This window comes from Chrysoperla carnea, chromosome 5 (genome assembly GCF_905475395.1).
Source record: "Chrysoperla carnea chromosome 5, inChrCarn1.1, whole genome shotgun sequence".
Lineage (NCBI taxonomy): Eukaryota > Metazoa > Arthropoda > Insecta > Neuroptera > Chrysopidae > Chrysoperla > Chrysoperla carnea.
The window spans coordinates 70,580,823-70,607,435 of record NC_058341.1 but is presented as its reverse complement, the minus strand read 5'-3'; the positions used below and the strand labels follow the sequence as shown (position 1 = coordinate 70,607,435).

The following is a 26,613-nucleotide window of genomic DNA, read 5'->3' as shown; positions in this document are numbered from 1 at the left end:
CTAGATCCAATACCCAATTGACCTGTTGTTCATTTACAAACTCGGCCTTAATTTTAACGTCCTGAGCGCGCTATGAAAATTTCACCTTGATATATTTTTTCGTTTTTGAATTATCGTGTACACAGACGGACAGATATACAACCGGAAATGGACTAATTATGTGATTTTATGAACACCTATATCAAAATTTTTTTGGTAGCATCAATATTTTTAAGCTTTACAAACGTGGGACTAAACTTAGTATACCTTGATATATGTTACATATATACATGGTATAAAAAGGATACATCTTGTAAAACTGTTATAGATATAGAACAAAAGTTTAGATATAAAAGTTATTCCTTATAAAAAAAATAATAAACTTTTGCTAGAAACTTTTCTTAAACATCACTGTTTAACCATGTAAGCGCAAGACAAAACTTTGGCGTCCATTTTCTCCGAAACTAAAAAAGATAGAGAGTTGAAAGTTTATATGTGGCTTCAACTAGGGGTCTTGTAAAAAACATTCTCGAAAAACAAAATAAATTCTAGAGTAAAAAACTGAAAAAAGAGCAATAACTTCGCAGATATTTGGCTTTCAATGCATTTAGTAAGTTTAGTAACAAAACAATTTCCAGCTTTCTGGAAATTAATTCTTCGAAAAATTTTAATTAATTTTTTAATTTTGAAATTTTCGAAAGTATCTTTAAGTATCTTTGAGAATGACCCAACAGTAATCATATTGTAAAAGGTGCTTCTATATGTAAAACTAAGTCTAAGCACCATGGCGTCAGTTTTGCGATGTACAGATGAGAATATGAATGTCACACTCCCTGATGTGTCAACTCTGCACCAGCATATATGTACGACGTTGCTGGATACTAACTCTGCATAAGTATTCGAAGCGAATTAAATAAATTGCGTACAGAAATAAAATCGGCAAATTCCTGACGGGAGGTTAAAAAAAATTTCCGTCAATTTCCGTAGCACTACGTGATTTATTTCTGTACGGCATTTATGAAATTCTCTTCGAAGACTTATGCAGAGTTAGTATCCAGCAAACCCGTAAATATTTGCTGGTGCAATGGTCAGAGAGTAAGGGGCGTGACATTTATACACATCTGTACTTACCTGTGCCGCGCAAAAGTGACACTATAGAAGCATCTTTTTCAACATTTTATCATATAAGTAAGTGATTTTAATTTGAGTCGTAGTTAATTTTTGGGGCGTTTTTGCTCGGAAAATAAAAAAAGACATGACGCTGGATTTGCTAGTAACACACTGTGCCTAGTAACACACTGTACCTATATTGTGAAACACAATATTATCGCTCCACTAGTTCTTGAGATGCAAGATACAAAGGTGTGAAAAACAACGATTTAAATTTATGTATATATAGTACAGCTAGCGAACCTACAAATTTTCTATTTAAAATCAATGGCTTCAATCGCAGGCTGTCTCCTAGTCTAATCTATATGTCATTGACTAGATATCGTTTATCTTATTTCTATTAAATAAATAGGTAGTTCAAAAACGATTTATGGAATATTATTTAATACATTAAAAGTTATTCAAAAAGTAAACACAATATCAACAGTTTAATTTTTAATAAAATCAACTAAAGGTTTTATTAAGTTTAATTATAATTTAAATTTAAGTGCACTTTCATTTACCAATATTTCAATTACAATATTTATGAAAAAACAAATTGTGTACTATAGTATACCATGTGTTAGTCTAAGATCCCAATTATGATCAACCTTCACCCATCTGTTTACCGAATGAAAGTTATTTTTTATGAAATATAAAATGTTAACAAATATCCCTGCAATGGGTTGCCTAAAAAAATGTGGTCAAGACTACTTTTAGTGAAAATATCAAGAGTAAAATTTTTTGAAATTTTTCACTGACTTACATATCTAACGAATATTGATCTACTTGAAAGTAAAAGCCATAAAGAATATGCATCAACTATGCTGTCTGCCTCTTTTCGTTCACTATTTTCGCATTTATACAAGTTGTGAATAGTAATTACGTTCATCTGTTAATTCATTGCCTCACATATATAAATAAAGATAATTTTATTGCAAATACGGTGCTATATGATTGTCCACAAAATATCAGTCAAAAAATAAAGTTTACAAGCTTTCCAAGTTTTGATATTTTTATTAAAAGTTGTCTGGACCATATTTTTTAGGGCAACCCACAACAAGGATATTTGTAAATATTTTACATTTCATAAAAAATAACTTTCATTCGGTAAACAGATGGGTGAAGGTCGACCTTAATTCGGATCTTGTACTATGTGTTTGTACCATCTAGGCATATACATATCTGTAGTATGACTAAATACATCCGTTTAGTAATGCATCTAAGCGAGAGGTATTATACACATATGTTGTAAGACTACAGATACGATACGACAGATCTTCTGTTGTATGCATGCAGAGAGTGGGAGTTTTGTTGCATACAAATATTAGTAATTGATTTGAAAACTCCCACTCTCCAAGCGTCTTCCAACTAATGTTCAATACATGTATATAATACCTCTCGCTTAGATGCATTACTAAACGGATGTATTCTGTCATACTACAGATATGTATATGCCTAGATGGTACAAACACACATGGTATAACCTGATCATCATATATAATTACAATATTTATGAAAAAACAAATTGTGTACTATAGTATATAACCTGATCATCATATATAACCTGATCATGTGTACTTAGTATAAAACTGCGGCCACATATTGGAGAATATGCAAATCTGCAACAATTTTTTATTTTTCAGAAAAAATAATACAAAACTGTATATGACCTCTTTGTACAAAACAAATATAATAGCAGACACAAAATATCTATGCATCATATGATTATGACATATGACTATGACAGGAACACAGGGGAACTCACTGACAGTCTTCTCTCTTATTCATCATATGAAATCCACTTGCAGGCTAGCATATCTCTCATGTTATCTATGTATAATATTCTATGATATTATCTTAGGTTACACTGAAATGAAGCCATTCACGAAGTTTTGTAAGAGTTTTAGTCACAAAACCATACCCTTCTCTGTACTGTAGACTAATATTTTTCCAATTAAAATTATATTGGTGGTTTGAGTTCAACACTCCCGATTCTGTTAATAGAAAATTTCTACTTGTACTGCTCCAATATCTAATTTTTATTGGTCGTAATTCTGTCTAGTAGTACAAATATCTAGGTTTATTAGCACAGAACCCGTGCTTATGCGTGTACTACACTACTAAATGATGCATTTGGTCCCATTTTTAAAAAATTTTTTAAAGAATTACGTTTAAAAATTAACATAGAAACATAATTATTTTTTCAGTGGCGAATGGAAAACAAATTTCAACTGGTTATTGGGTACCGATTTAGTAGGTTCGACTGTTGGCATTGTTGGTTTGGGTGGAATTGGTATGAATGTCGCACGTCGATTAAAAGCATTTGATGTAGGACGCATTATTTACAATGGTCACAAACCCAAACCAGCCGGTGATGAAATTGGCGCTATATTTGTTCCATCATTAAACGAATTGTTAAAAGAAAGCGATTTTATTATTGTAGCTGTTCCATTAACAAAAGAAACTGCATTAATGTTCAATAAAACGACATTCGCACAGATGAAAAAAAATGCTGTGTTCGTGAATGTTGGCCGTGGAGGCCTTGTAAATCATGACGATTTAGTCGAAGCATTGAAAACAAATACAATATTTGCTGCTGGTCTTGATGTTATGACTCCAGAACCGTTACCTGTTGATCATCCATTACTAAAGTTACCAAATTGTGGTAAGACTTTGAAGTGATTTCTATTAGCTAAATGAATAAATATAGACAAATAGACAATAATAAGCCTTAGTCCTCAATCCTCAAGTACAGTTCCAATTTTAATGATTAAAAAAAAAAAATATGATTTTTGTAAAACTGATGTTTATGAAATCATGAATCAAAAGCTCATTTATTAATATTAAAAAAGAAAATCCGTAGGGCAGTAGCAGCGATAGCGTGTCTAGCTAAACTGACTACATATAGAAAACTTTTTTATTACAGTGCAACCTTAATATAACGAACCTCAATATAACGAATTCCTCGATTTAACAAATTTTTCGCAATCCCCTTGAATTGTCCATAAGAGTCAATATAAAATATACCTCTACATTACGAATATTTTTTGCGAACAGCCTCTTTATAACGAATTTTCAACTACATAAAAAATTTAAATACCTCTAAATAACGAAATTCGTCAATTCAAAACCTTTATATAACGTATAAAGTCCCACCAATATATGACAGTTAGTATACTCCATAGTATGTAATTCATGTCGCGAGAGGTTCCGACACTTTTTACCTCTTTATAACGAATTTTAGACCAACTTAACCTCAATATAACAAACCTCAGTTTAACGAATTACTTGATATAACGAATATTTACTGGTTCCCTTCAGATTCGTTATATCGAGGTTGCACTGTATAAGGTTTACGAAAAAAATTTATTCTTTATAAAAAGCTGTGCTTTCAAAAATATTAACATTCAGTTATTCACTGTTGACATAGAATGTGTATAGGGTGTCCACAAATTGGGAAAATTCAATAGGAATTTTAATGATCATTTAGAAATGTAGACCATTTTGAACAGATAACAAGGGAAATGGTTCAAGAAATCACTCCCGATATATATAAAAGTGTATTTAAAAAATTTTGTATAAAAACAATTACATGTATGGAATTCGAAGATGGATACGTTGAGGCAAAAACGAACTGAAGATAACTGTTTAAGAATGAATTGTTAATGAAAAGAATGCTTTGATCACTTTAAATTAAATTTTGCAAATCCTACTTATAAAACACATTATCTGTTATCCAAGTTAATCAGTCATCATACTTAAAATATTTACAGTAGAATCTCGATAACTTAAACCTCGGTAACATAAAAACCTCTGTTACTTCAAAAAATACTATGTTCCCTTCCCATCAGAGCCCAAAACCTCTATAACTTAAAAGACGCAACCTCTATAACTTAAATAAATAATCTCTGTATAGGCCCTCAGTAACTACATAGAAACCAGTGGCGGATTTACCAGCAGGCTGAGTAGGCTGGAGCCTAGAGCGGCAAATTTTAAGGGGCGGCAAATTTAGTTCATAAATTTTTTATTTCGATTGACAAAATTTAGAAAAAATTATAATACACACACAAAATACGAATTTCAAAAATTATAGAGGAATTAAAATATTCAACAAAAACCGAAATATAGTCCTATATACAGTGCTAAATAATAAATATCTCAAAATCTCTGCATAAACAATTGCTAAACGCTTTTGATTATAATGTAATGATCATGAATTTTTAGAATATCGCAATAGCGATTCCATATTATAGTCTGGATTATTAAAAAGTCTGTCTTTATTCCTGCGAGATCAGAATCTAGGAAGCATTTATCCAAACTTGGATAGAGTACTTCGTATGGCTCTTTGTACACCAGCGACAAATTGTTCAGGTGAAAGAAGCTTCTCTTGCTTGAAGAGAGTAAAGAACTACCTCCGATCGACTTTAAGTCAAGAAAAGCTAAACGCTTTAGCTCTCTTGTGCATAGAGTCAGAGCTAATAAACAAGATTTCGTACGACGATATAATAAATGATTTTGCGAATTCAAAGTGTCGCAAAATAGTATTGTAATGCTTTTATAATTTGACTTGAATTATAATACTAACAAATAATTAAGAAAGGATATATTTATTGTGTTGTTTTGTAACTGTAAGTGTAATAATAAATATTTATCAACGTTCGCCAAATCTAGATTTTTTGTGTAAGCTTTATTCCTATTACATAAGTATTGTATAGTTTTAACACATACCTTAACTTACTTTAAAATTGGTACATGTTTGAGATATTTTTTGCATAAAATATTGTTTTTTGATAATTCTTTGCTGTAAAAATAATCAAGGATCTAACACGGTACCATAGTTCTCGATGATACTAACCATACGGGAAAAGTTGATGTACTGAGGATAATGGAGCACAAATCATAAAGTTGCAATTTTATTGATAGATAATTGATATGATTGTGAACTAAGATATCAAAATTTAGAGGCGGCAAAAATTGAATAGCCTACGGGCGGCAAATCTCTAAATCCGCCACTGATAGAAACATGTACATACCTCTATATTAACTAGCGTACATAGAAACATGTACATACCTCTATATTAACCTTTACCTAACATAGACACTTGATAACTTAAAACCTCTATAACTTAAAATATTTTGTGTTTCCCTTGGACTTTAACTTATCGAGATTCTACTGTATTTGCTAATTTCTAAACATTTATAACAAAATAATTAATACAGAACACATATTTTCCATACATTACGTAACAATTATTATTGTTCGCGTAACTAAAAAGGGTTATTTTCAGTTCGTTTTTGCATCAACGTTCCATACATGTAATTGTTCTCTTACAAAATTTTTAAATTCCTTCCTACATATCTTGGGAGTCTTGAACCGTTTCCCTTACTATCTGTTCAAAATTATCTACATTTCTAAACAACCATTTTTGACATTCCTATCAAACTTTCTCTATTTATGAACACCCTGTATATTCGAAGTCAAAAGTGAATAGCTGAATGTTAATATTTTTGAAAGCAGAGCTTTTTATAAAGAATTAATTTTTTTCTTAAACCTTATAATAAAAAAAGCTTTCCATATGTAGCCAACTTAGCTAGACACCCTGTATATATGTATCTATACGTTTATGTGTTTGTAAACTCTCTAGCGTTCGCAATTTAAGTCCGATATGAATAAAATTTGGTATTAAGAAGGGTTTTGGTATTTGAAAGGTTAAGTTCGTTAATGAGAAAAATCGACAGATAAACAAGGGATTTTATTATCAGTTTTAAGTAAAAAAGTACTCGTGAAATTTTTTTCTCTAAGCGCTTAGTTTTTGCAATATTCGATTTTAAGAAAACAAAATTTTTTTCAATTTCTGAGGGAATTTACTTTGCTAACTCAGCTACTGCGCTTCGAATTTTCTTTTATAAATATTAATAAATGAGCCTTTATTAATGATTTCAAAAAAATATTTTTAATTATTAAAATTGGTACAGGGTGCTTTTTTAAAAGCACCCAAACGAAAAATGTTAGTCTCAAAGGTAGGCATCTTATGCGGATATTGAACTCAATCTAAGTTTTCGGTCTCAATTAAAATCTCACTCTGATTCATAAATGACTAACATTAGATGAACACTTTAAACTAGAAAGTTGTTCTTTATAAAAACGAAAATATTTTTCATTTGAAACCTTTTTTTTGTAAACCGAATAGTTTAGACAGAAATTGTTAACAAAAATCTAGCTTTTTTGCGTGATTCTTCAACAAAAATGGCCTTTATCCTTTTTGATATTTTGTTTTCAATGTAGAAGTATTGTTAAATCCAAATTTCGACCACAGCAGACGATCGGATCAAGGCGAAAAAGAAAAAAAACCTCCCGAAAAAACCCGAAAGGGCTGGTTTTTCTTTATTGATTTTTAAAGAAGGTTAAATTGAAGGTTTTGGGGATACAGCTTTTCAAAGTATGTCTATTTTTTCAAGTTACACGATTTTACGCAAAATTTCATCTTGTAAACCGTTAGAAATAACATGTTTGTAACATTTTATTTTAAACATCACTTCGGTTTTGGAAAGTTTTGAAAGAATTTTCTAGAAATTTTTTTCGTTTTTCCAGAATGTTTTATCAGGTCTTTAGTTGAATATTCAACTTCCTATCTTTTATAGTTTTGGAGGAAATCGACATCAAAATTTTGTCCTAATGGCGGCTTCACGAGTAAACAGTGATGTTTACGAAAAATATTTAAAATATTTCAAACAAAAATTGTTTATTTTTTTATAAGGAGTATTTTTTACATTTAAACTTTTTTTCTATCTCTAACGATTTACAAGATGAAATTTTAAGAAAATTCTATAACTTGAAAAATAGACAAACTTTGAAAAGCTGTATCTTGGAAACTATCGGTCCTATAAAAACCGGCTTGATGATCTCAATTTGTTGCAAATTTACCCTTCTTTAAAGTTTTTGATGAAAAACCAGTCCTTCCTAGTCAAAATCGGCAAAAACTGAAATAAAGTCAACATTTTCTCATTTTCCCCTGATAAAAAAGTTGAATTCAATTCGAATTAAAATTTTCGAGTTCATTTCGCTTTGATTTCGAGTTCAAAGGGAATAGAAATTCAAAGCGAAATGAACTCGAAAATTCACATAAAATTTTTTTTGGTTTTTAAAATTACAATTTAGGGGATTGAATTCACATTGGCCCAGTTTATACATATTGAGTAATTTAGTTCATTTTAAAATTTGTTTATGCAACACCAATTACATGTTTGGTGTAATATTTTATAACTTTCTGCATTACCATCTGAGATTGCAAATTTCTAGTACTCTGATGTCACGTTCAGATGGCACAATTTTTTAATTTTGATAATTTTAGACCATGGTTAATTTTAGGCATTTTTAATTGCAACACAGAAAAACTATGTTAGTGATAATATATGTACAGTTTTTATAAAATAGAAAATTATTCGATTAATAGAAAATAGGGTTTTAATTTTGGTCATATTTTCGAATTGAAACTCATTTCGTTTGACGATTTTTACATTCAGATGTTTAATGTTTCTTCAATAAATGAACTAAATAGTATTATTTCTACCAAGCAAGTCTGTTATCTTTTAATTTTGTAGTCACACATTAAATTACAAATCTGATTAATCCGAAAAGAAAAAAAATCTGCAAAATTAGGGTACATCGACAGTATATTCCCAAAAATCATATAATCAATTTTTTAAATTGTAAATTTAGCTCTTTCTATAAATTTTAAATCGTCATATATTATCTATCTTTTACTAACTACAAAAACAATATATACCGATTGTAAGCGTCTCGTTAGCCATATAAAATATATCAAGTAAGAAAAGTTTTATGGACGTTCTTACGTATAACACAAAGAAGAAATGCGCGCTGTGTAATGGTGTATTATTGTTATGCGTTACTGACCGGCTGGGATCATGTATACGCATATACATTATACAATCTTTCTTTTTATACATAAGATCATCCGTAAGAATCATTGAAATAATAACATAGAGACCAAAAAAAAAGTACGCGTATAGCTGTCTTCGTCTCTAACCAGTATATAAAAACATGTGTTGTCAATTATGTGTCGATTTATTTGCGCTTTGGTATATTTTAGGTTAGGTATATTAATTAATATTTTGAAACTTTCTTGTTTGGAAGAACAAAAACATTAAAAAATCATTTTTCTAATTAGTTGTATAGGATTTCAATGAAAATCATACGCAGTAAATTGAGTTTAGGAGATTTTTAGATTTTTTTATGTACGTGTACAAAATGGAAAGAAGGTCCCTTTTTAGGTTTCTTTTTTAGAAGTCAATAATTATCTTATTGCGTATCCTATCCTTTTACGCCTCTATTTTATATATTACCTCTATGGTAAGAACTCTTACTTCATATAAAAATAAATGGCTAACGATATGGTTTACAAATAGTTTAACATGATCAGATTATAGGCTGAATTATGGACGGTAGAAGTGAGATTAATCGCTTTAGTTAAGAGTCAAAAAAAAAGTGTACATCGACAGTAGCTTGTGTACCGAAAGGTATTTGATTTGAACTTCTCTATCCTTCTATAACAACTTGTTTAGATCTCTATCTTACTCTTATTACCTACTTAGTGTTTGATGTGAACTACTCTATCCTTCTGTAGCAACTTGCTTAGTTCTTTATTTAATAAAATAATATTTAACATACAATTACTTAATATTATTCACTTCTTGTTATACCATGTATATATATCAAATATGCAAGGTATATTAAGTTTAGTCTCAAGTTTGTAACGCTTATAAATATTGATTCTACAAACAAAATTTTGGTACCTTTAGGTGTTCACAAAATCATCTAATTAATCCATTTCCGGATGTCCATCTGTCTGTCAGTCTGCCTGTCGCCACGATAACTCAAAAACGAAAAATGATATCAAGCTGAAATTTTTACATTGTACTCAGGGCGTAAAAAGTGAGGTCGAGTTCGTAAATGAACCAACTAAACTCATACATTCAAAAAATCATTCATTCAATACACCTAACGTTCCCTCATTCAGTCTTATTACGATAGTTGATCGCTTTCTTTATACTGAGATATTCAACTCTTCTGATTCCTAGTTCCATATTAAGCATTGACTTTATAGTTATACATAGACTAAGCATCGCCTATTTTTCCGTACAGTGAGAAGCGTGCCAACATCTGAGGTGATATGCTGAGGTCAGCTAAGGACTTTAAACAAAAATACAATTATCAAAAGAATATAGGGACATTTATCAAAAAAACATACAGTGAATATCAAATTTTCATATCACAAAATGTCAGAGAATATATCGGTAAAGAAATGTTTTACATAAAACATCGTGATTTTAATGAACTTTTTCGCAAATTAACTTAAAAAAAATACTTTTCACGTATTTTTTCTTACGAATCTACAATGGATTTGACCAATCTGAAGCAATTACCTCAGATTTTGGCACGCTTAAAATCGTTTGACACTCAGTCTATGTAATGTAATGTCAATGATATTTAAATAAGAGTGTTACAGTTCACAAATTAGTATGCCGTTTTAATTAAATGAAACAACATATATGTATTACCTTCCACTAAAATTTTTAGTAATTCGTGATACTTCAAACTAAATAGAAATTTGGTTAAAATAAAGTATAATTCATATAATTATAAACATTTTTATAATTCAAAAAAATTTAAGGATATAATAATATATACATAATTTATAAAAAACAATAAAACAAATAAATAAATATTTAAATAAATAATATACATAATGTAATTTTAAAAAATTTCTTCATAATTCAGGCACCAGCTTCATTGCTGCTTCTTGAAATGAAAACTTCTTGACCGCGTTAACTGACTTTTGGTAGAATTATAACTTATGCATTCGCGCCAGCTTGTAAGAGACATGCATACCACATTGAAAAACTGTCTACAAAATAGTATTAAATATAATAGTTAGAATAGTAAAAGAGTATTCGATATAAACTTCTCTATCCTTCTCTAATAATTTGTTTAGATCTCTATCCAACTCTTATTACTTTGAGCATTTTTTTGAAAACTTACACTTTTGCTACAGCTACGCCATCCTTATTTAATGCTTTTCTGTGTACACTTTTTGGTATACTCAATTGGACAAAAAATGCATCAGATTACATATAATATTATATGTAAAAAGAGCATTTTTTGTGACATTAAGATACATTAAGATGGCCCTTCTTTACCTCCACATTTATGTAGTTATATGGATTAAAAGTTCGAGCAGTGAAACTTTGGGGTTTTTCTTTTCACATCAAAATAAGTATTTTTTGAAATTTTTTACTTTCCCGGAGTGGTGCAACATGTTTAAAAAACAAAATGGCGTCACAAATGAAATTTTTTTCAGAAATTTTATCATTTTTATTTTATATTCGCAAAAGGAGACATCGGTGCATATCCAAATTTGGTAGGTTTGTAGTCAATGTTAAGAACTACTCCTCATATTTTTTTGGTGGGGTTTCGTCCCTTCCCCTCCCAGTTATATATATATGTATACATACACATGGTAAAACAGTTCATTTGACTATAACTTGAAAAATATTCGATTGATTTTAATGAAACTAATATCAATAGTAGGTTTTATTACTTACAACTTTCGGTTAAAATATTAGAGAAATTCGTTAAATAGTTCGGCCAAAATTTCCAATTTAGGGAATTGTTTAAAATGACTGCCATTTTATGCCATTTTGTCTTACGAGGTTAAATTTTTTTTTAAATTGTAGCATTTTTTATTATCTTTCGATTTTATAATAAGTGGCTTACCCGTAAAATGACTCCTTGATCCATATTTTTGCGAAAAACGGAAAATTTAACACTTTCTGGAAATAATTGTTTGAGGGGTGTATGGACTAGCTTTGGGGGATGTTTTTTGCTTTGGCATGAGAAAACTACTTTTAAAAGAGGTCTATATGGTTTAAAGCAAAATTTTTAAGTTTTAACCCTCGCGCTGTAAGTGGGAAGTGGTGTATGAAATAAATGTATCTTAAAAAATTTGAAAAAGAGGTCAAAATAGTTTTAAATGCTAAAGTAACCCAAAATTTTAGATGTTTCTATTAATATAGCTTTTTTTACAACATCCACCCCTTCCCCCCCCGCTTTCATATTTTTTTGCAAATTCAAAATTTTTATGACGTATAAAGGGGTTTTTGGGGTCGCTGATCTCGAACTTTTAGCCCAAATAAGTACACCCACTAAAATATTACAATTGTTTTTGATAATCTATTGCGAGATAAGCGACCCCAAAATGATGTTGATATAACTGTGAGGGGAAGGGACGAAACCCCACCAAAAAAATATGAGGAGTCGTTCTTAACATTGACTACAAACCTACCAAATTTAAATATGCACCGATGTCTCATTTTGCGAATATAAAATAAAAATGATAAAATTTCATTTTTGACGCCATTTTGTTTTTTAAACATGTTGCACCACTCCGGGAAAGTAAAAAATTTCAAAAAATACTTATTTTGATTTGAAAAGAAAAACCCCAAAGTTTCACTGCTCGAACTTTTAATCCATACACAAGGCGTAATTTCACTCTACTAATTGGGCACCACACCGTACAGCCAGTATTGATTTATTTCCTTTCCTTATTGTTTCCTTTGTTTTTCTGTGGGAAAAAAAAATTTGTTTCATTTTATTTTGCAAATAACATATCAGTTAATATTATTTGGCACAGGTTGAAACAACATTTCATCACACTTGCGGTGGGTTATTAGTTTTGTCGCAAAATTTATTACTTATTATAGAGAATCACCGACGGCAAAAAAAAATTGGAGTGCAATTGTTTGTCATATGTCTGTTCGAAAGGCGTCCTTGTTTTGAAATCTCGAAATTGGTGAATTTTACAAAAAAATTCACTAGAGACCTTTTTAATGAAAAATAATCAGAAAATCTAGAAATACTTTTTTGGTTTAAAAATTATTAGAAGAAAATATCAAATGTTTTTAGAACGGAATTATGCAAAAAAATAAAATAAATTCAATCCGAAATTTTCCGACGATGAGTGCGACCTTATGTAGGTACTACGCTATTCTAAGATTTGAATTGTCTGAAATTGAACTGATAAAATATTATATGAACAATACATACTTGGATCCTTGATATCGGCAATAAGTTTGCTTATCCATTTAGGAATATGTTTTAATGCTTCTGATATTTCATCTTCCGTTACTTCAAATCTTTTGTTTAAATAAAATTTAAAGGCATCTAAAAAGAAAAAAAAAAAAATATATATATATATATATATATATATAAATAATAACTACAAACAAATTAATTCATTGTTATCAAAAACGAGTAAAAATACCTGTAATTATTGCTAATTTCTTATCATCCAACCGCATCGGTTGAATATTTTTTTTTGAGCGATTGCTCGTCCTTCCAGAAAGGGTGCTGCTTCTTAGCACCTCTTCACCAAACACAATTCTAGTAATTTTTTTGACAAATTGTGCTGGCTTGGCTAGATTTAGCCAAGAAGCAAACACCCCTTCCGCTACTGACACATTTTCGCCCAAATAAATCTACAAGGGAAAGAAAAATTAAATCAACAAAAATGATATATTAATTTGTAAGAGTAAAGAAAGATTTCGAATGTACTTTTTCAGCAACGGTTTTGACGGGTTGTAGCAAAGTTTGTTATTAATTAAATTTATTATTATAGGGCTAGAAAGTAGTTAAAATTTGATGGTATTCTTCTGGTTAGCTAGTGCTAGCGACAAATTTCTATTTGAATGTTATGCTTTATGGAAAAGCAAACTTACTAAATTCGGCTAAAATCGTTTGTAAAATTCTTATGTAACATTCTATTTCTGTCGAATTTATACGGAAAGTAGGTTCTCTATAAAGATTATAATTTAAATTTTGTTGTCCTGATATATAAATTCTCCAAACAGATAACAACGTATGCAATATTTTAGCCCTGTGTATTAGGTAACACCTACATAAAAATTCAAATTCTGCATTTTGAATAGTCTTAATTTTGAGTACCGAAAAGGTAAAGCTGTATTATGTCAATTCATCTCCTCTTTAAGATTGTTTGATTTATAGTATTAATTTTATTTACCTGGCCCGTGTCCTGGTCAAAACTGCCAACTTTTTTGCCAACAACATTGGCAGCAACCGGCCTTATGTGGTTGTCTGAAAACAAATAATTTAAAATTATTATTCAACAATTTAATATAAAGCAAAAAATAAAATTAATGAACAGCAGCCCCCCCCCCCCTTTTGACGACACCCATGCTTACTCTAATGTATTTATAAATAAAAATTGAATTACTAAACTGTAATTTGAATATATAAATATATTACTGTCAACTGTAACTGTAATACACAACACCTCTGTTCTTTTTGCCCCACTCTCCAACTTATTCAGAAATTTTGAAACCCGTTGTACATAGAAAAAAAATTCGTATTTTTGCATGTATTGGGAAAAATAGACCGAAAATTTTATAGACCTGGAGTATTGTTGTGATTATTTTTTTTCTAAATCCCTTTTTGCAAGATATACTATATACTGTGTGAATTTTCTATTGTGACTCTCTGCGGCTCATTAATTTACACTTTTTGTGTTTTATATTATTACACTAAATGTTATTATAAAATGGTAAGTAAGCTATGTAATATAAAAGAAAAATGTATCCATTACCAACAATAAAATTTTTTCTACGTAACTCCTCTTCGAGCTCTTCGCATCGCTCTTCTAATTTGCGATACCGCTCTTCCAATTCTTGATATTTTCGTGACTCAATGTTTTCGTTTGGACTCTAAGGAAAAAAAAAACCAAAAGTTATTAAGAACCCACGTATTTAATTTTTATTTGCGTTATTAATTATTTGAAATCAGTAAAAATTAGAAAGTGTTTGAATCGAATAATTTTCAAAATAAATATAAAAAAATAAAATAAAAGGTATAAAATAAAAATAAAATAAAGTATTAAGGCGGTTGACTTATTTTAAAATAAAGTACAGTTTTTAGTAAGCAAGTCGGTTTCCAAAAATTACGCTTTTTGAAAAAAGCAAGCACCGATTGTGAATTCACTTATTACATCAAAAATTAACATGTAGCGAACATTTTTACCAAATTTTGTGTTAGTCCTCAAAATATTCAAATAATATGTGTACAATATAAGTAATTAAGGAATAAATACTTACATCTTCTTCTAGAATTAATCTATTTTCTTCGGTGACAGCCTCAACATATCTCCGAGCATCAACCACATTTATCATACTTTCTTCGTCAATCTCATCGATCATTTCACCCTGAAAAATAGTATAAAATATATACTTATAAGTGAAGTCGCTTCTAATTATTAATAAATTTAAATAAATCAAATCAAACAATTTGGAATTGTGTAAATATATACCTATAATTTATATTTTGACATGGTGTTTCAGCAAAAATAGTAAATATTTTAGGTACGTATTCAGACTTAAAAAAGTTCCTATACAAATGATATCTGTACTATTCTCAAACGTTGCTTAAATAGAGCCTATAGAAGGTTGTTATTCCTATGAGTTTAAGAATAGGGTATGCATAATGCATAATGGGTCATATTGCTAAACAATTTAGAAAAACCCTATATATTTGTTATCAATACGAATAGGACTCAACTTTATAGTAACTTTTACGATTACTTTCGTCCCTGAATACGTAGTTTAAAATATTTACCGTTCCTCTTGAAATATTCTGTATATTTTCACAATAATACCATATGTATTATGTTTTCAGAAAACTTTCTTTTAGGAGCAAATTGAAAATTTTGCCATAACCATCTTCAAGATTATACCAATATTGTAAATAGTTTAATAATAATTGTAAATAGTTTATACTGTCACTGTATCTAATTTATTTTATAAATCGACTAAGGACTAATGGACAGTTTTAGAATTACGATTGTTTATTACATTTTTTGAAAATTAAAAGGGCATAAGTACCCCAAGATATTATTTAAGGTTGTATACAGTGAAATATTATTAAACTAACAGAGTAATAAGTAAGATTTTAAATATCCCGAAAATACTAAGTTAGATGTCACACCTTGATAATAGACTAAAATACAGTGTCCGTTTACACATGCATGCTTTTTTACGCCGAATTTTGTTGTTAAATTATACAAAAATTGTAATTTTAGTTAATATTTTAGGGAAACTATATGGTGAAAAATTTTATATTTTATTTTTAAAGATTTTTTTTTTTTTTTTTTGAAAAAACGGTAACTCTCCTTTACTAGAAAAAATTAATTGCAAAGATCTCATGTTAGGAGTGTTAAATTGTCTTTAAATTTTAACAGCGTGTGTATTCTCAGGCTTTTAATTACTTATATTAAAAGTTTGGAATATTTCTTAAGATTTTGCTTAAATGACCCAACCATGTAATCAATTATTTGCTTTATATTTATAAAATGTATGAAATGCATACCTGTGTGATGCTATCCATTTGGTGTTGTATCCACTCCTCACCCATGAACCCGTTACTGGTGGGTATTGGTGAGTTCGGTGGGTATTGGTGGGTACTTTGGTCGGTGTCACTCGACGCAGTTATTATTGTCTTTGCAGTGGGAATTCTTATCCTCTTCCCCGTATCAATTTTATTTTTAATATCAATTCTATTTTCTGAAAATGATTTTATAATTATCTTCTTTTTTACTGTGAAAATTTTTAGGATTACTTACCCCCTAAGAACAAAACAAGCCCTTTAAGTACTTTCCTTCGTACTTGAAGCTTGTACTTTTTTTTTTTGCTCCAAGATTCCTCTTTAAATTTATGGATGTAGCGCACCTCCATAGGGAATATTTTTCTGGACCCAATTACCTTTACACAAGCCCATAATTTTTTGCCTGGTGGTGCTAAAAAAGAATGAATATTTAAACTAAACAGTTTTACTGAAAACAAGGATATCAATAAGCCTAAAAACCCACTTTAGTTCTTTCTATGGTAATAAAAAGAAAGACATTATATGGAGAGCACAATCTACATGGAGAACTATTTTTAAGTGATCCTAGATTTTAATTTAATTTGCTCCCTTACGGGTAAATAGTAATGCTAACTAAAAACTGTTTCAAACAAAAGTTGTTTTATTTATAATATATAGTTATATGTTTTTAATTTTTAAGGGACATTTTTTTTTACATTTTAACGGGTCCTAAGGCTGAATAGACCTATGTTGCTCATTTACGATCTTAACATCATTTTTTTACGTTCCGAGAACGTTATTAAAAATTTTCAGTTCGATATCTCTTTTCCATTTTTAGTTATCGTGTCACGGACAGACAGGCATGAAGACGTAGACCACAATTTTGTTTATAGCAATATATAATTATTACAATATTTTTAAGCGTTACAAACTTGAAGCTAAAGTTAGCATACCTTGATATACTTCATATATACATGTTATAAAAGTTAATATTATTATAGATATTACACGTAATTAAATTTGGATATATCAAATAAATAAGACTTTTTCAAATGGTAGATAACATTTAATAGCATTTTATGAATACACTTATAATCGGAAAAGCTTCCTTCCACTATAAGTCATGATTTAATTCTTATGGTGATAAATTAAGAGAATCACTTGTGGGTGGTTTATACAGTGTGTCCCCGGATAGAGGTAACTATACTTGTAAATTTTCTTATTTTTAATTTTAAGAAAAAAGTCATTCTTTATAAGAAGTTTTGCTTATTCTGAAAAGTATGTAGGATTATTTAAAACTTCTAAATAATGTAGAGGGTTGCCAAAAATTTGGTATCACGATTGTTTTTTGGTAAACTACCCTTCCTTTTTATAAGTTTACAAAATATTACTAAAAAAAATTACTCGAAATTAACAATTATGACTCTATACAAAATTTCAAGAAGATCCAACTTTGACAATTCCATTCTTAGTGAATATGTTTATCCGAGAAAATAAATTTCCTTTTTAATTATCTAAACTAGTCCACAAAAAAATACACTATCGGATAGTACATGTTAATTGATTTATTAATATTTTTTTTGTTACGTTTTTTTATAATTAGAGCTTTTGTTCAAATAAAAAATGATGCTATAATTAAAGTACACGGATCTTCTTGATATTTTGTATAGAATCGTAATTGTTAATTGCGAGTAACTTTTCTTAGTATCATTTCGCCAATTTATTAAAAAAAGGGTAATTTACCAAAAAGAAAAATAGTGATTTCATTATTAAGAAGTTTTAAATATTCCTACATACTTTTCAGAATAAGCAAAGCTTCTTATAAAGAATGACTTTTTTGAAAGTATAGTTACTTCTATGCCTTAACAAGAACAAACCAATTATTAATTTAAAAATTAATGGAAAAAAACAATGGAAAACAAGCGTTAAGTAGGTACTTATCTAATTAAAAATAAGTGAAAATATGCAATTGAATTAGCTAATTGTTATAATATTCTGTATAATCGATGTTGAATATCAGTGCTTGCATAATTATACCATGTATATATGAAATATAAATAGTATATTAAGTTTCGTCCCAAGTTTGTAACGCTTAAAAATATTGATGCTATGAAAAAAATTTTGGTATAGGTGTTCATAGAATCACCTAATTAATCCATTTCCGGTTGTCCGTCGGTCTGTGGACAAGATAACTCAAAAACGAAAAAATATAACGAGCTGAATTTTATACAGCGTACTCAGGGCGTAAAAAGTGAGGTCAAGTTCGTAAATGAGCATCATAGGTCAATTGGATCTTGGGTCCGTAGGACTCATCTTGTAAACCGTACCGATAGAACAAAAGTTTAAATGTAAAAAATGTTCCTTATAAAAAAATATAAAACTTTTGTTTGAAACATTTTTTTGTAAACATCACTGTTTACCCACGAGGGCGTTAATTAGGTGCAAATTTTATAGTATGTATTAATATATTAATATCAGTTGTGTGTGTGTCTATTTAAAAGTGAATATCTTTTGTTATTTACGTGACGTCAAAAAAACAAACGATTGCGCATCAAAACTGTCTATACATGGTATTTCAACAATTAACTCAGTCAATTCTTTGTTTTCACTCGTTTCTTATAAATTAGAAGCTTAAAAATAACCATCAAATTGTTATTGTTTTCGAAAATTTTAAGCATTTCTAGAAATACATTTTTTCTTTTTTTCAAAGCCCACTAGTTGAAGATATGTAAAAATTTTCATCTCTTTAACTTTTATGTTTTGGAAAAAATTGGTACCAAAATTTTGCCCTAATATGCGGGTAAACAATAATGTTTACGAACAAATATTTTAAAAAAAGTTGTTTATTTTTAGTAACCTATTTTACATTGAAAATTTTATTCTATATCTCTAGCAAGATCTGAACATATGTTGCTCATTTACGAATTAAACGCACTTTTTGTGTCCTGAGCGCGATATAAAATTTTAGCTCAAATGTCTCTTTTCGTTTTTGAGTTATTGTGTTAACGGACAGACGGGTGGAAAAACTAAAATGGATTAATTGAATGAATTTTTAAGAACCTTTACCAAATTGTTGCTCGTATCATCAATAATTCTAAGCGTTACAAATCCGTATACTAAAATTAGTATACCTTGATATATATGTCATACTATAGGGTAAAAAAAATTATTTATTATTTTAATACTGTGTTTTTTGTTTACAAAATAGAGCAAAAAATGTTAGCAAAATACTTTTTAATAGTTATTTCATATATCAAAAATTTTTACATCAATCTCACTATAAAACTTAAAAAAATGAAAAAAAGTCATTGAAAATTTAATGATGAGGCATAATACTCCGCTTTACAAAAATGATATTGATTTTAGAATACCTACTTAATATTGGGGAAAAGTGTTATCAAGGAGAAAAATTTAATCTAAAAAAGCGCTCTCAAATATAAAATAATTAAACGAAAGGTTCGCGTGAGTCACCGTAAGCACATCACTGGTTTTATCACCGAAATAGAAATTTCAAATAATATATCAAAAATTAAAATTACAATATTAAATTCATAGGAGCAATAACTAAGTTGGTGATTCGGATAGAAAATGTTTTTTTATATTATTAAATAAAACAAGATAAATTTGAAACAGTTTCACAAATATTTCATGATATGGAGTTCCATTTCCATAAATTCAAACTATTTATTAGTTCATGACTAATATTAATTATTTCTATACGAATATAAAATTATAATTATAACATTTTGGATTTATAACAGGTGTTAATAATTGCTACACGTTATTCTCATTCATAAGTCTTAAATCATTTAGAAATATAAAAAAATGAGATAACAAGTATTATTAAACTAATTTATAATATACTCAAAATAATTAAAATATGTATTTGGTGGTACTTACCGCTATTGTTGATATTCGACATGTTTTCACAAATATTTAACTTAATTTACTATTTTCACAAATATTTAACTTAATTTACTAAATAAAATTGAAACTAAACTATAACTTTCAAAATTAAAATACTGTAACTATCAATGAAACCAAAGCACTATTAAACTAATTTATACTATTTAATTCCAAACTAAAACTATTAAAACTAATCTACTAAAAACTAGAAATTTAAAAATTAAACTTTTAAATAATTAAATATAAAAAATAAAAATAAAAAACAATTAAATGGTAATATTAAGCTAAATTATTTAAAAACTAAACTATTTATTAATAATTAAAATAAATTATTTAAAAAAATATCACACATGAACAAAACTCAATAAGTGTAAATAATTGTAAAAAAAAGTAAATATAATTCATTCGATACGCTCAGATAAAAAATTTAGAATGATTGGTACTGGATACTATTACTGAATTATATAGTCCTTTTATTACGGATGTCAGTAATTTTATTGGTTTTTGTACGTCTTATGGATGATTGCAAAAACTATATTGTTAAAAAGAGATAGAAAAAAAAATGGAAACTTTTTTATTTGGGAAATTTTAAATTTTTAAAGACGTAACTTAAACACTATAAATAAGATAGAACAGCTAAAATATTAACCAGCCGGTCTATACAATGGGAGTTTTTTCAAACAAGAAAAAGCTTTGATGAAATAACGCATATAAAATTATTATAAATTAGAAAAAAAATGACTATATTATGTTTAAACAATACAGTTGCTATAATAAAAGAGAGAGGATATTCGAATTACATTTTTAGAAAAAATTTTGAAATAAACAAAATCAAGAGTAGTTATTTTCTATGTATACTCGCCCCGATTTTCGAAATTTACCAGGATTTAGAATTTACTAGGATTACCAGATCAGGTTACCAGTTATATTGTTTAAAACCAGAAATCTTTCATAGATATGATAGACTGATATGTCAATGCCCAGCCTAAATCGCATATGATAGAAATATGCTACTAGTTATTTATATTGTTTACACAATATTTATGAAACTTATATAAAACGTGTGAAAACAAACAAATGTCTGAGTTAATTGTTAAAATACCATGAATAGACAGTGTTGATTAAGCAATCGTTTGTTTTTTGATGTCACAGAAGTAAAGAAAGATATCCACTCTTAGATAGCCACACATTCTAAACTGACATTCCCATATAATACATACTATAAAATTTGCACTTAATTAGCGCCGTCGAGACCCAATTGACCTATATTGCTCATTGAGTTCATATGACTTTGCTACTCACTTGAAACTCCCGTTAATTGCTCATTGAGTACGCTGTAAAAATTTCAGCTTGATATCATTTTTCGTTTTTGAGTTATCGTGTTGGCAGACAAACGACAGGCAACCGGAAATAGACTAAATATAAGATTCTATCTAACACCTATACCAAATTTTTGTTCGTAGCATCAATATTTTTAAGCGTTACAAACTTGGGACTAAACTTAGTATACCTTGATATGTATTACATATATGCATGGTATTATTATATGTATGGTTATTTGTCATGTTATATGTACATGTAGTATTAAAAGTGAAAAAATTTATAAAAAAACGTACAGATATTTTTTTTAAATTTATGTTATTAACAGAGAGCCATAAGGAGGAATAAATATCTCAAATTTCGGAATCCATTACCAGTTAATAAATCTTTATAAAAACTTTTCGACTACAATTACATTGTTTAAAGCTTACTTAAAGAAGTTAAAAACAAAAGTTTTGGCTATCTTGCCCAGGGAGTGGGAGCCACCACTTAGAAGGATGAATTTTAAGCAAAAAAGTCAATCAAGCATATTCCAAAAAGTCAATACTCTCCGAGTTATTAGCGATTGTATTTAACGTCAAATAACTGAAAAATTTGCTTGTTTTTTGAAGAAAGTATATCATACACTTTTTAAAGTACTTTTAAAAACCATGAAAATGAAAAAGTTTCAAGTCATTTGCACGAAAATTAACGGAGTTATAGGTAATGAAAAGAAAGTTTCACGTACTTTTCTTTATATGTTTTATTCAGCACAAAAAACTGGTGAATTTATCACGGTAATACGGATATATAATTTTTTTATGCATTGCAATTTTAATGCAAAAATTTCTCGAGAGAGATACAATTTCGGCAGTAAAAACTTTAGTTTAGGAAATTTCTTCATCTTTTTGGATCTTTTTTCAGATTTCGAAAATTTTCAATATTTTTTGAGTTATTCAAAAAAAACTGAGCCCCCTATTTTATTTTTCACTTAATTGTTTATAACTTTTACAATTTTTTTTAGCGCCATTTCATTTTTTTCAGTAAACTTTCTACATAAAATTACGAATCGAATGACACCTATTTCGTAATATTCGGAGAATATATAAAAAAGTTAGAAAAAATCGTAGATGTTAACTAGACTAATATACTTATGTTTTCTGCAAATTTGTATATTATAAAAATTTCATTTAGCTAGTACAGATAAAATAAATAAAAATCTTAATAACAAAGAAAAAAACTGTACGAACGATATAATTTTAAAAAATCTTATTTCCTTTAGTAATGTAGGTGTTTACTACTTATATTCTCTCCTCTGTCACATGTTTTAACATAGTCTATAATCTATATCTATTCTCTCTATTATAACAACGCATATTTGTGGCGACATTATCAAAGGGATAAATAAAAATGTTTTGCAAATTTGAAAATAATATTTACATTTTAAAATCTCGTCTATAATATAGACATATTATAATATAATTAAATGTTCATTTATTAGGGTCTTCCGGCATGAAATTTATATTATTTATGTTTTATGACTCTTATTAGGTATGTAATAAAAATAAACACACAAAATGTAGAGATGTAGAACATGCATGGGCAAACGTGGCTTAAAGAAGCCACTCAGACTTCTGTAACTAACATACCAGTAAGACAGTGATACCCTAATCAGTGTCAGCCAATAATACGAGTAAGACAGGGAGACAACATTTTTTTCTACCTATCTCATTACTATTAGAGAAACTGAGATAGGTAAAAACGGCGTATACCCGTCTCGCTTCCTCCTCTATGAGCAATGCAGACTTATATAAAGAGACACACAATAGACACGCAAAAAACTTATAAAAATGGTGACTTTGACTTAAAATAACTCGCCCATGCCTGATGTAAAATATTTTGTAGATGAAAAATACGAAAAAATTTAAAGGTTTATCCAACTTGTGTGTTTGTACCTAACTATAAAAATTACCTCACACAATGAGATTATCTTATAACAAATTCCGATGTTACCTATTTTATATTTGAAGTAAATACAAAAAAATACACTATCATCCGTTTTAATCCGACGCTAATATTTTATTTTTTATATCAGATGCCGCACTTTTTTTAGTAATTCGATTCCCACCTTTGACCGAAAATCTACAAGCCGAAATGCATGGTTATCGAGTTAGAGCAATTTAAAAAATTTTCCGTATATTCTTCATTTTGTTAAAAAAAAAAAAGTAGCGTGAATGGCTAGCTGTACAAAAAACTATTGGACTTGGTAGTAATTGTAGGATGAACAAATCGAATGAGTTAAAAAAAATTTTGTTACGTGTTATTTATCTCGAAGAAAATAAATCAAAAAGTTTTTATACACTTGATATATGCAATTAAGGAAAATTCCCAATCTTTAAATTTTTCAAACATGTATAAATATGGTCGGTTCATTTATAGTACTTGATAAATTAATTATTTTTAAATAAAAACTGTTTATTTTTTGTATATAGATAATTACAAGAAAATCAATCAATTTTTGTTTGTTTTATATTTATTTAAAAGACAAAATTTATATATTTCAAATAGAACTCTCCGTTTATTCCGTATGTTTGAATGCAAATGAGAAGACGGTAACCAGGTAAGCGGTCGCTAAAATAATTCAGTGTGGTTTCAATTAATAATAATATATTAATATCTGTAATTTTTTTACGTTTAAATGAATAAAATAGCGAATAATAATTTATTTAGTTCCTTATCATTTATTTATGCTAAAAAAATGAAAGAAGTGTATTTTTCTCGAATTTTGGGTCGTTCCAGGAACAAGCCGTTTATTAGTTGAGGAATTTTTTTCTTACATGTGCCTGTCACGTTAGAAATATTTCCGTGGTTTGTTTCCCTACATTTCTCACTATTTGATGATTTAATACGTGTTTAAATCATCATATTAAAGGGGATAAAAACTCATTAGGTGTTAGTTACATGCTACAAGTTATAGGTATACTCAATGTCACAAAAAATGCTCATTTTAAAACATTCTAAGTGTCACTATTATAACATAACATATGATGCGTACGCTTAGAATGGTTTTAACTGTGGCACTTTTTCTGACAGAGAGTGTACATTAATTTTTGTACCACTAGTTGTTTTTGCCATAAAATATGAAGCATATTTAAAAAATTAAATGTTGTTCTATCTCGACATAGACCTGATAAAATCCATCATTGAGTATGAATAATTTTTGTTTAGAAAATTATTGCAGGATCTCGTTTGAAAAATGGTCCTGAACAGAAAAGTACAGGTTGCCGGAATAAAAAATTCGTAAAATTGGAAAAAATTTTCCATACGAAAATCATTCTTGCTTAATGACTTGTTTACGGGGTCAAACACAACATAAAGTATAAAGATTTTTAAACAAAATTGGTTTTTCCAAGAAGGTGGCTGAAAAAATATTATACATTTGCTTTGCCTATATTAAGAAAAAAACATTCTGTAAACGTCCGCTTTCCAATAATGTTTCCAAACTCATACCAGAAAGTAGCGAAATAAACACTGCAAAGTAACTATTTTTTGCCTTCTGTACAAAATCAAAACAGTGGATTACTATTTGAATAAAAAAATAAATATAGTCAATTTTAGATTTTACTTAATATTAAAAAACAATATTTATACATAAAATACAATATACATCATAAAATACATTTCATCAATTTAACAAACAAGATGGGAATGGTTAAATTCAAGTGTCAAAATAAGGTCTTAAACATTATTATGAATGGCCATCTGCATATTGTATTTTTATTTTTTTTTTGTCTTTGAAGTAGACCGCATATAAACATTTTTATTAGCAAATAATATTCCAGAAAATATTTTTTTCTATAATAAATTAAATTTCTTAAAAAAATCTACATATTGTAGATATTAAAATATCCGATTAACAGAAAACACGATCCGAAGATTTTGTAGCAATTTACGTTGAATAATAGTCGAAATAAACTGTGTTCCATTTTCAAATTTAATAAAAGATGGATAATATGTATACTTTTTTGGATAATCATATCAAAATGAAAAAGCTTAAGTATACCTAATCATACAAATTGCTTATAATATTCCCTAAAACCCAAATATCTGGGTGGGTAAATATTAGATTTGAAAAAAAGGATATAATAAGTTATGGAAAAATTGATTAACGTTTTCGAAAATAATTAAAGGGACGGTTAAATTTTACAATAGGTGCAGAAAGTTTTAATCTATTTTAATTATAGCTAGTTTCTAACTAGGGTATATAGTTTTAATGCTAAAATAAAAATAAAATATGTACATCATTTAAGGTAGTACGAGCGCCAAGGCAATTTTAGATTTATGGTTGAAATTATTTGTACCTTATTTTTAACTTTGATAATGAAATTTGTTATAACTTCATGAATGTAGACGAAACATAAGAATACAATTTTCGATATCTGCCTTGGTTTTTGAAATATCAAAAGCTAAATAATTAAACAAAATTTTCGATTTTTTGAAAATTACTGCAGATATCGAAAAATTTTATTATTACCTTTCGCTTTATATTGATCTTTTATAACATGATTCACCTTCAAATTTGGAAATATGAACTTTTTTAAATTTGTGTTTTCACTACCATGCTCACACATCCTTAATAAGTCGGGTACAATGGGTTTTTTTTGTTTTAAATAATTTATCAGTTTTAACTTTAATTTAAATAACTTTTTTTTAATTTCCACCAACTAGTTTTGTAGAAATCTATAAAATCATATCATCCATCTACCATTTTACCATAAAGCCAATGTTAAATATTCCTACTTTTTAAGTTATTATTTAAATAATCGAGCAAA

At 28.3% G+C, this 26,613-nt stretch overlaps 1 protein-coding gene and 1 long non-coding RNA gene across 4 annotated transcripts in view; one reads left to right on the top strand and one right to left on the bottom strand.

Moving 5' to 3' along the window:
* Positions 1-26,613, top strand: part of LOC123301454 (glyoxylate reductase/hydroxypyruvate reductase-like) — a 77,300-nt gene that overhangs the window by 30,208 nt on the left and 20,479 nt on the right. For all 3 annotated transcript variants that reach the window (XM_044884193.1, XM_044884192.1, XM_044884194.1), the window contains exon 5: positions 3,339-3,796. In XM_044884193.1, coding sequence (XP_044740128.1) covers positions 3,339-3,796 — 458 coding nt within the window. The remainder of the gene's footprint in view (positions 1-3,338; positions 3,797-26,613) is intronic.
* On the bottom strand, positions 14,268-14,870 carry LOC123301471. Its single transcript, XR_006535434.1, has 2 exons — positions 14,811-14,870; positions 14,268-14,302 (listed from the first exon to the last, which is right to left on the bottom strand). It is a non-coding gene; the product is annotated as an uncharacterized LOC123301471 (long non-coding RNA).